General features: G+C 41.7%; 1 protein-coding gene across 1 annotated transcript in view; it reads right to left on the reverse strand.

Moving 5' to 3' along the window:
• Nucleotides 1–11035, reverse strand: part of rnf220a (ring finger protein 220a) — a gene marked incomplete at its 5' end in the record, with an annotated part of 170342 nt that extends 159307 nt beyond the window's left edge. The window contains one exon of the mRNA XM_079820325.1: nt 10387–11035. Within this exon, the coding sequence (XP_079676451.1) occupies nt 10387–11035 (649 nt within the window). The remainder of the gene's footprint in view (nt 1–10386) is intronic.
• Nucleotides 11036–12120: the final 1085 nt, after the last annotated feature.

Below are 12120 nucleotides of genomic sequence, written 5' to 3' on the forward strand. Positions count from 1 at the left end.
GATAGATAGACTCTAAAAAAATGCTGGGTTAAAAATAACCCAAGTTGGGTTGAAAATGGACTAACCAAGCAATTGGGTTGTTTTAACCCAGCAATTGGGTTGTTTTAAGCAAACATTTAACCCAGCCGCTGGGTTAAAACAACCCAAATGCTGGGTTAGTCCATTTAACCCAACTTGGTTTATTTTTAACCCAGAATTTTTTAGAGTGTAGATAGATAGATTAGATAGATGATAGATAGATAAATAGATAGATAGATAGATAGATAGATAGATAGATAGATAGATAGATAGATAGATAGATAGATAGATAGATAGATAGATAGATAGATAGATAGATAGATAGATAGATAGATAGATAGATAGATAGATAGATAGATAGATAGATAGATAGATAGATAGATAGATAGATAGATAGATAGATAGATAGATAGATAGATAGATAGATAGATAGATAGATAGATAGATAGACAGCAGCTGTTTTAGGTTTTGGACACCAAAGAAAGTAAGGGGAAATTGGAATGAAACTGAGGGTTGACGAAATGGATATATATATATATTTGATTCATGATTTCTTCTCATTCCTCCCAAATCTCTTTCGTTTCCGACCACATCTTTCTGAATAAAAACCCGCCTTTCCATGTGTCACTTTAAAAATGACAATGCAGTCAACACCTGAGAGGGGACGAAAGATACACTCTCACTTCCTCCAGAACAGCTGTAGCTTAACTCTGAAACTCAACCGCAGCGACAGACGCAATATTCACACGGCGCACAGACAGTCAGGCGCAGTGACAGGCATTGAATTTAAATATGAGCTAGCGGCTGCGAGAGGATGCACAATTAGAATGCAGGATTGGATCAATAAGCGTGCTGACAGATGGATTACTAAGGTAAATAGATGATACATGCTGCTAAATAATTAATCAGGCCCCAACGAGCGCCTGGACAGAGAGTGACGGGAAGAAGGTACAAAATGGCAACACTTTCTAATGTGTGCGGGCTATTGGCATTCTGGGGGAGCGTGTGTATCTCCATGCAGATTCTCCTGAGCCGCCTTTCCGCCTCAGGTCTCAGCGACCGGTAATGAGCAATGATCACACACACACACACACGCGGCCCTCTCAGAAGCAATAAAGCAGAGCTGAGAGCAGCCGAAAACAAGCCACAAACGGCTACAGGTGTAAGGGATTACGGCACGCCTCTAGCTAATGCTAATGTTCGGGAGAAAGCCGAGCTTACATTAAAGACATTTCTCATGCAAGATGTCACTGTTGTTTTAATCCACGACAGTCATCTGAAACTCCCAAAAATCGCATCCCGCTCAGTAATCACTTGTGTTCAATAATTCACATTTAGGGGAAGCAATAAATATATATAATTCGTGTGTCCTTTAGCCAAGCCGGCTTTTTGGAAACAAGTCTGTCACAGAAGACTGCACCCGCACACGAAGAGAAGATTAGATTACTGGGGGAAACAGTGAGGATGGGTGCAGGAAGAGAGAGAGAAGGATAAAGAGGTGGTGGGCTGGCTGGCTGGGCTGGGTCTGCTGAGCTCTGGGTGGTGAACCTGTTAGCGAGAGTGAAGTTTCATCCCCTACCTCTTTAAGGGACTCAGGGGGATGAGGCTTTTCAGCACATCTGCATTAGTCCAGGATGGGGAGGAGGGGAGTTTGAGCCTGATCTAAGGGCTGTTCCTGGTTGCCGGTGGCCCGGAACTAAACTCAGGGCTGATGGACGGCCCGCTGTGGTACCATGACCGGCTCCCTGACCCCGGGTGCATGTGCAGAACGGATACTAATGCCAGCTGTGCGGTTCTACAGGACTCAGCGGACCGCTTCCAGCTTGCTTTTATAGCAAAGTGTGACATCACCACAAGGCCCACATCCAGGCCATGGGAACAAGCCTGACCTAGAGCCTGGGAGACTGGGTGCAGAACCGCCATACAGCTGCATGTAAACATGAATGGAAATCATTTAGGATCATAACGGTTATAGTCTTTTAAACCACAAATAAATCAAAGCAATACACTATTTCACAGCAAACAAGTGTGTTTGTTAGGCAATAAAGAGCTACAGTATATTCATGAGCATTGTGCTGTGGTGTGTAAGACCTTCACTCGTTCACTCTGATCCCAGCTGTTTGTCTGGAGAGGATGCATGCTCTCATCTCATTTCCCCTGTTCATTTCCCTAACAGTGGCTCCAGCGGTCCGCACACACCAGCCTGAGTCCAATTCAAGTGGGTCTGCCAACAAAGCCCAGGCAGGAAGCCCTAATCCTTGATCTGCATCATGCCGTAACAATGGCCCGGCCCGGTGCTCCCTTACACCGCAAATGCAGTTCAGCCATGGCCTGCTGCACTGACACCTGCTGTCTTCAGCCAAGAGCAACCAGAGAGAGAGAGAAAGATCACTTCACTCTTAAAGTAAAGCAATACAGTAATCATCAATCTCAAACGCTTCAAAGCAGATTTTCAAATAGAGATGAAACAGATAGACAGATAGATAGATAGATAGATAGATAGATAGATAGATAGATAGATAGATAGATAGATAGATAGATAGATAGATAGATAGATAGATAGATAGATAGATAGATAGATAGATAGATAGATAGATAGATAGATAGATAGATAGATAGATAGATAGATAGATAGATAGATAGATAGATAGATAGATAGATAGATAGATAGATAGATAGATAGATAGATAGATAGATAGATAGATAGATAGATAGATAGATAGATAGATAGATAGATAGATCAATTGTGGATAAAGAAAGAGAGAGGGAGAAGTTGGAAAAGAGATGATAGATAGATAGATAGATAGATAGATAGATAGATAGATAGATAGATAGATAGATAGATAGATAGATAGATAGATAGATAGATAGATAGATAGATAGATAGATAGATAGATAGATAGATAGATAGATAGATAGATAGATAGATAGATAGATAGATAGATAGATAGATAGATAGATAGATAGATAGATAGATAGATAGATAGATAGATAGATAGATAGATAGATAGATAGATAGATAGATAGATAGAGCAAGTTCAATTGTGGATAAAGAAAGAGAGAGGGAGAAGTTGGAAAAGAGATGATAGATAGATAGATAGATAGATAGATAGATAGATAGATAGATAGATAGATAGATAGATAGATAGATAGATAGATAGATAGATAGATAGATAGATAGATAGATAGATAGATAGATAGATAGATAGATAGATAGATAGATAGATAGATAGATAGATAGATAGATAGATAGATAGATAGATAGATAGATAGATAGATAGATAGATAGATAGATAGATAGATAGATAGATAGATAGATAGATAGATAGATAGATAGATAGATAGATAGATAGAGCAAGTTCAATTGTGGATAAAGAAAGAGAGAGGGAGAAGTTGGAAAAGAGATGATAGATAGATAGATAGATAGATAGATAGATAGATAGATAGATAGATAGATAGATAGATAGATAGATAGATAGATAGATAGATAGATAGATAGATAGATAGATAGATAGATAGATAGATAGATAGATAGATAGATAGATAGATAGATAGATAGATAGATAGATAGATAGATAGATCAATTGTGGATAGAGAAAGAGAGAGGGAGAAGTTGGAAAAGAGAATGAAGGGTGGAGGGAGTACCAACAGGGAGGCAACATGAGAGGACAAGCCTTTTAACATCTGGGTAAGCACAGACGAGCGGTCGCTCTGCAGCCTAATTATTAGAACACTCTTACTTAACTTAACCTCGCCACTAGACCGTGACAGAGAGAAGGAGGGAGCAGGAGGACAGATGAGGGAGGGAGGGAGAGACAGAAGGAGAGGGATTTTAGCTGGGATGACAATGTTGATCTCCTTAACTCTTCACCTGCCGGAGACGAGCGACAGGAAAGATTTCGGTTCTAAAAAACGGTTACCTCCAACTGAGCGCAAGCCGGCCATTTTCTATTGTTCAATAATAACACATTTCCATTATTATGATGTATCCTGGTGCATTTGCCACTTCTGCTGCAACTGTTTCCCAAAGTTTTCAATACACCCCAAAGAAAAACACACACAAACACGCCACTGACATCTGCTCTCTGACAAAAAAAAGAGGTAAAAAAACAACAACTGTGTGTTTTAACAGCTGTCAGTGCACACTGCTCTTCAGAGCTTTTGAAAGGGAAAAGACGGCGGAATAACTATACAGTCTGACAGATCTGTGTGGCCCAATCGAAAAACATGAAAACAAGAATCAATCACGCAGACAGGGCAGGGAGTGAGGAGAAAGAGAGAGCAGGAGAACGAAAAAGAGAGCACCGGCAAATAATTAAAGGCTCAAACCCAGTGGCTGACTGGCAACTACAAAGCCGGAGAGCGACAGGGAGACGCAATACAAAAATAACTATGCTTGCTAACACAATGCATCTCGCCGCTGCTCCTCAGCAGCTGTGTAAATTAGAGAACCAGTCCCTTCCAGGTTTGCCACTGTAACAATATTTCGGGGAGGACGCGGGAGAATCTTTTAAAGGGTTAGTTCACCCAAAAATGAAAATTCTGTCATTAATTACTTACCCTCATGTCGTTGGACACCCGTCAGACCTCCGTTCATCTTCAGAACACAAATGAAGATATTTTAGTTGAAATCTGATGGCTCTGAAAGGCCTCCATTGGCTCAATGGCACGGTTCACTCTCAAGACCCTTAAAAGGCACTAAAGACGTCGTTACAAAGTCCATCTCACTACAGCGGTTCTAAAATAACTTTATGAAGCGACGAGAATCGTTTTTGTGCGCAAAAAAAACCTAAATAACGACTTATATAGTGATGACGATTTCAAAACACGGCCTCATGAAGCTTCGAAGCGTTATGAATCAGTGAGTCGATTCAGCAGTTTGAATCGCCAAATTTCAGCAGTTTGGCGGTTTGACACGCGATCCGAATCATGATTCGACTCACTGATTCATACCGCTTCAAAGCTTCATGAGGCCGTGTTTTGAAATCGTCATCACTATATAAGTCGTTATTTAGGGGGTTTTTTTGCACAAGAACTATTCTCGCCGATTCATAAAGTTATAGTAGAACCACTGTAGTGAGATGGACTTTGTAACGACGTCTTTAGTGCCTTTTAAGGGTCTTGAGAGTGAACCGTGCCATTGAGCCAATGGAGGCCTTTCAGAGCCATCAGATTTCAACTAAAATATCTTCATTTGTGTTCTGAAGATGAACGGAGGTCTGACGGGTGTCCAACGACATGAGGGTAAGTCATTAATGACAGAATTTTCATTTTTGGGTAAACTAACCCTTTAACATGTGGTGATGTTTGGCGTAATCTTTGCGCTGTTTCAACCCGGGCTGAAATCATTTAAAGTTCGGAACGAGTGTGTGGGAGCTCAATGGGGAAGGACGGGTGGCCGGCGGCCTGGCTTTAAGACCGGGCCGGGGTGGTGGGGGTTAAGCACGGAGCTGCCAGCCACCCGGTTCCCCGTAAATCAGCGGGGATTTATGGAGACAGGCCCACACGGCTCACGAGCTGGTCACGTCAGGAAGGAAGCCCGTGTAGCTGCGCTCTGTTGTCTTAAGGATTTTTTCCCTTTTATTTCAGCTGCTCAGGAAGGCAGCTGCAGTCTGCGTTTCAGCTCACGGCGCTGCTGATTGCTCATCCCCTGCCTTTTATTATTTTTTTCTTATCTTTCTTTCATCTCTCTCTCCCTCATTCCTTCTAAGACTACGTCTCATGTCTCATTTTTTCCTGTGGCTCACACTGAGTTTGGAAACAGGTTACACCATCTCAGTCTCTATGTTTATCACACACATTTTTCCCTGTGGATGAGAAGCTGGGATAGCTGTCCTGGGTCAGGTTCACTGCTGGGTGTGTGTACAGGGAGAAGGCAAGCAAACAAGCTCCAGATGTAACAAGCTCACACTAGGAAATGAACACACACGACACATGCTATAGAAGAAAAATCATCATAATAATCATCCCATTAATGATACTATATTTTCCATCATATTAATTAATAAAGACATTTTTTTTGTTTATATAATAATTCAATAAAAGGTAACTTTTGTCCCTCTGACGGTTAAAAGAACAAAACTGCATGCATTTTGCGGAAGAACATTGTTTTGGTTGTGCTACGGCTCTGTGTGACTGTGCGGATGAATACGGTTATACTGCTCATCAAATATTCACTACTAGGCTTAAGAGATATAACCAGTTTAGATGGAAAGGATCTGAAGCTGACTAGCTGAAGATGTTACTCTAGCTATATCCATTAATAGACAGAGTACTTCCTTGAAAATAAATTCCAGCACAACCCATACTGAAATTACCCTTCACAGTATATTTATATACACATACAATACTACATATGGCTACTTACTTACCTGTTGAGTGATAAAAACACCATCTCAACGTAGCTTTTACCACATTTCAAATCCCTCAGTTCTCGCCATCTCTGAAAAGCTAAGCCTATGTTGGTTCTTGTTTTATTACAAGCTCTGTCGTATTCTCTTTTTGCAAGCGGAAGCTACTCTGCTCTGTGTTTTTTTTTTTAAATGGGTGATTCCCTGGAGGTTCGAGATTTAGTCAAACCATCTCGCTCGTTGTGACTAACCGATGCCATTTTCACATGCATCATATTAGTCGAAACAACATTTCTCTATTAACATATATGATGAGACACGCACACTCTAAAAAATGCTGGGTTAAAAATAACCCAAGTTGGGTTGAAAATGGACTAACCCAGCCATTGGGTTATTTTAACCCAGCATTTGGGTTGTTTAAACCTAGTGGTTGGGTTAAATCTTTGCTTAAAACAACCCAATTTCTGGGTTAAAACAACCCAATTGCTGGGTTAGTCTATTTTCAACCCAACTTGGTTGATTTTTAACCCAGCATTTTTTAGAGTGTAGGGTTCGGTTCGGTGGAAAAAAATGCTAAGGCTCGGCAGAAACCGAAACCCGTCAAAAAGCCCTCCCGAATCTTAATCCGAATCCTGGATTCGGTGCATCCCTACTATAAACATAGACTTACCATACACTCTAAAGAATGTTGGGTTAAAAACAACCCAAGTTGGGTTGAAAATGGACTAACCCAGCAATTGGGTTGTTTTAACCCAGCGATTGGGTTGTTTTAAGTAAACATTTAACCCAACCGCTGGGTTAAAACGACCCATTCACTGGGTTAAAACAACCCAATTGCTGGGTTAGTCCATTTTCAACCCAACTTGGGTTGTTTTTAACCCAGCATTTTTTAGAGTGTAGTGAATCAGGGTAAGACAAAAACGCGTTTCGGAAGGATTGATGGTGTATTGGCTCATTATTTAAATTTTGTTAATTTTGAATAAAAACATTGTGTGTATATATAGAGGCGCCAGCAATATAATATGCAAAACAACAATCATGTCAATACAATACAGTTCTTTGAAGTGTAATTGTTCAAAGCACTAGGGGTGAGGGGTAGGGGTGAGGCTATCTGCAGGAATTGTGTCATGATAGAACTGTGTCATGCCGAGGTTTCCTGCTCACTAGCGTAGAGTCTGAGAATCACACCGGTTGCAGTACAGTGCAGATTTGGGGCTTAACGCCCAGAGAGAGGACAGGGCTCCTGAAGTGACAGCCAGCAGCACGGTGGCCAGTCAAGGGGAACCCAATTTAAGTCTCTTCTACAACACTGCTGGAAATTCAATTGCATTAGAGCCCTTGGTGGGCCTAAGGTTTAATCTAATTAGATTCAGCTTCAAAAGAGAGGAGGAGAAGGAGAGAGGCAGAGAGTGAGAAGGCAAAACTGTCTCCTACTCTCCCAATCATTGTATTTTAAAACTCTCTCTCTGTTCTTTCTCCACAAAGTGGAGGCTGAGGCTTTCCTATCCCTTCCGCCAGCCTAATCCCCTCTCATTTCAGCAAGAGAAGCCGCTGCTCTTATCTGATAGTATGAATGTCAGATTACAGTCCATTGAGGAACTTGGATTATACCTGGAATGGCCCTCGAGAGCCACTATCTGCGCTTAATCTGAGCTGAGGGTGAAGGTGTTATAATCCACGTAGCCGCATCGCTGCTTCCTGTGCAGCTGCTGGTTCAAAAGCGCCTCGATGGATGTCTTAAAAAGTGCTTTCAAACGAGACACCCTCAGAGGGGAAACTCTAGATGAGATACTGGACACAGTTTCCTCTAGTCTGTCTCTCTTCCTCCCTCACACTCCTGCCTTCCTCTCTTGTTTCTTGTTGGGTGTCATTCACGCTCCTCCCAGCCTGCGTGCTGCTGTTTTTATCGGATCAGTCTCAGCTCGCCGCCCTTGTCTCTCATCTGTTCGATCAAGGGTGCTTCCATCGCCCCCTCTCTTTCTGTATCCCACTCTTGCTACTTCCCCCACGGCTGGGCCTCCCAGTCGCAATACAGCTCTCCCAAAAAGAGTAAGCAGGTTGGAGAAAATGTGAAAAATTGTCATATTTAAAAATCCGAAACTTGAGGATTTGAAAGAGAGTGCGCATATTAAAAATGAGAACAGTAATGCTGAGAGAGAGATGCTAGTAATAAGACAAGAAGGCCAGATAAAATAAACAAGTAAAAGGTCTAACATTAGTTAATGCATATAGCTATTAGCAATGAGCTAAATATTTTTACAGCATTTATTCATGTTTGTTAATGTTAGTTAATAAAAAAATACAATTGTTTATTAATGTTAGTTCATAGTGCATTAAGTAATGTTAATACATTTAACTTTTGAGTTTAAACGGATTAGTCAATGTCACATCAATTAAGCTTAATAAAGGCGGTAGAAGAATTGTTCATTTTTAGGTTGTGTCAACTAATGTAGATAACTAATATTAATAAATGGAACCAGTAAAGTGTCACCAGAAAATAGAGAACGAGAATAAAAAAAATAGAGATGGCATCCAGCAAGACCAGCAAATGCCTTTACAACTTCTGAATTTAATAACAAATACAAATACACTCATATTTGTGTGTATGGGCAGCCAGGTGGGGGTTACTTAGCTATACTTTAAAGTAAAAAAAATTGCTCCAAATTTTTTTTTGCCTATATTTAGGTACAACTAAATTGGGAAAATGGTTCATAGTTAAAATACATATTTTGGTCCCACTTTATATTAGGCGGCCTTAAATATTATGTACTTGAATAAAAATATAAGTACAATGTACTTGTTGTACACCTAATATAAAGTGGCGGGTCCAACATTTGTTTTAGTTCAAAAAAGGCAAAACAAAAAGTTTTCTTTTAGGAGTGAGGTTTGGATTTGCCAATAGTAATTATGCTTAAATTAATATAAAAATAATAGAAATCCACATTACAACAATTTACAACGTAGTAAATGGGTGTTTCTCAAATTAGATTAATTTACAAAAACAATTAGTTCTTTTAGCTGGTAAACGTACTGTGAATGAAAGCTGGAAAAAAGGGTTTTCAGAACTGTGTGTGTGTGTGTGTGTGTGTGTGTGTGTGTGTGTGTGTGTGTGTGTGTGTGTGTGTGTGTGTGTGTGTGTGTGTGTGTGTGTGTGTGTGTGTGTGTGTGTGTGTGTGTGTGTGTGTGTGTGTGTGTGTGTGTGTGTGTGTGTGTGTGTGTGTGTGTGTGTGTGTGTGTGTGTGTGTGTGTGTGTGTGCTGTGTACCTATGTTTTCACAGGGACGTCTAATGTATTTGAGTAAGAGTGGTCAGGTTGGATTACTACAGTAATACCACTGGGCTTCCGCTCTGCAGAGGTCTTATGAATCTGTGCACACATTTCACATTTCCTCACCTCCGAAACACACACATACACACACATACACACACTCTCTCACCCATGAGAAACCTCCATTTCATTTATGAGTTTTATCTGTGGAATTTATCTGCTCTGTAGAACCGGTAGGGCACACTCTCTAAACATTCCCCAGCAGTTTGACTTGTGATGTGGGACACATTTTCTATTTTACAGGGATAACATATCACAGCAAGAAATGTATAAGTTAAGCACTGTTACACACACAGAAAGTGATGTTTAGGTGGAACTTTCCGTATATTACCAATAGTAATTTCCCATTGGATTCATTTAATTTGGTTATCAAATGTTCCATTTCAAATTTCAATCGTTTTTTTGCCATTATTATAAATACTTTTTGAGCTAACTTAGTTAACAAACTTTAAAAAGTTTAACCCATGTTTATGACCCATCTTATAAGGTAGTTTGTTGCATACAAAACAACTAAAGTTATCAGACAAATGTGTGTAAGCGGACCAGATCCCTACAGGACGGAAAAAAAGTGCACTTTGGGATCGAAAAATAGTAGAAGACTCCAAAAGTAGAACCGGTATTTAAAAGTGTACAGCTATAACAGTTAGCAGACATTAATAGTGCAGTTTGTTTAAAAAAAGAGTGTACTCACAGCGCTCAATGCGATCCTCTGGGCTGGACGAGGTTTCTCGGTCTGACAGCAGGCCTGACACTGCGAAGATCTTCTTCCCTGCGTCTTCCACGGCTTTGAGAGCGCTAGGCGAGCTGGAGGGGATCTGAGCACCGCCGAAGTCGTACTCTTTCCCTTCTGCATCCGAGTAGCGCAGGTGCGGGGATGCCTCGGCCTCCAGGCAGCCCTTTAGCCGCTTGGCAGGGGTGAAGGCGGACTGGTATCCCCCTCCTGCTCCATCACGGTCCTCCGGAGGAGAAGCAAAGGGCCGGAAGGCCCCGACGCCGCTGTGGTTGAGCATGCTTATTGGCGAGCAGTCCAGGTTTGGCGGGGCAAACTGATGATGGAGGTGTAGGAGGGAAGGAGGAAAGTCTCTGTTGGGGAAGCCTGGCGGTACGGCGCCCTGCCGGTGGTACATGGAGGCGAATGTGTAGGAACCGTTGTTGAAGGGGAGATGAACGTCCTTCTCCACGGACACCGGCACACCGAATGGACGAGGCTGCTGGCAGGGGATGGAGGCATCGCGGCTGGCCTCCGCCGTCGATGCTAGCACCATTAGCGCCGGGGATGCTAACGGGTTGGGCAGGTAGGAGGAGCTCTCCATTTTGAAAGCCGCCCGGTGCAAGTCCATTTTGGAGATTGGGCTGGGCGGAGGGGGGGTTAGGGGTGAGAGCAGAGGGGTGTGGGGAAGGGGTGGAGAGAAGAGAGACGGGGTAAACGGTATGGGCAGAATGGTGCAAACTTTTGTGCGGTCAACTGTGGCAGAATCGGGGGGTCGCTCTCACTTCCGGCTCATCCTCGATGGTCCTCCACCTGAAGAAAGTTGAAAAGAGGAGGAGTTAGACCACTTAAAAACACTCTTGCCTACTTTTCCCTTTCTGAAATAGAAAGTTTCCCCCCTACAGATCTGAGGTTCAGATCACATATAAGCCTCTTACTCCATCTATCCCGTCTGCGGAGCAGAACGGCGTCTGAGGCAGATAAGAGCCGCGCGTTGATCAGATAAGAGAGCGCGGCCCTGCTCATGTGAACACCCTGGTCCTCTGCCTCCAATGGGATTCTCATACTGATATCATATCAGCCTGCCATCTGCACAGGATATTTGACTGAATGAATAAATTAGCCGCACTTCACCCCTTGACCCCAGCTGCAGCCAAACAGCCCGAGAAGAAGCCCAGGAGGATAAGATTCACTGATTGGCAAAAGTGTGAGTGGGTTTAATGAGAAGCATTTTAGCAAATCTGTCTATTTGTGTGCGTGCGAGTCTGTCCATCATCACCAATCCCTTGAGGGTGACCCGAAAGTGATCTATTACAAGTTAAGCGGACATTTAACTTGCATGAAATTTAGAAACGAGTGTACTGCTCAACTTCATTACAAATCAAAATGACCTTGTTTTTTTTATAAGCAACAATCATTAAAAAGGGTCAAAAAGGTAACACTTACGTAAAAGTGAAATATACTTCTAATAAAGTTTGGGGTCAGTAATATTTTATTTTAAAGAAATGTTTATTTTTATTCGGGAAGGATGCATTAAATTGATCAAACTTGACAGTAAAGACATTTATAATGTTACAAAAGATTTCAATTTCAATGCAATTGTGAACTTTCTATTCATCAAAAATCTTGGAAAAATTTATCACGTTTTCCACAGAAACATTTTCAGAAAAATATCATCAATGATAATATGAAACGTTTCTTGATTATCAGCAGAAT

Source organism: Gobio gobio (assembly GCF_949357685.1).
Source record: "Gobio gobio genome assembly, chromosome: 6".
In the NCBI taxonomy this organism is placed as follows: Eukaryota; Metazoa; Chordata; class Actinopteri; order Cypriniformes; family Gobionidae; genus Gobio; species Gobio gobio.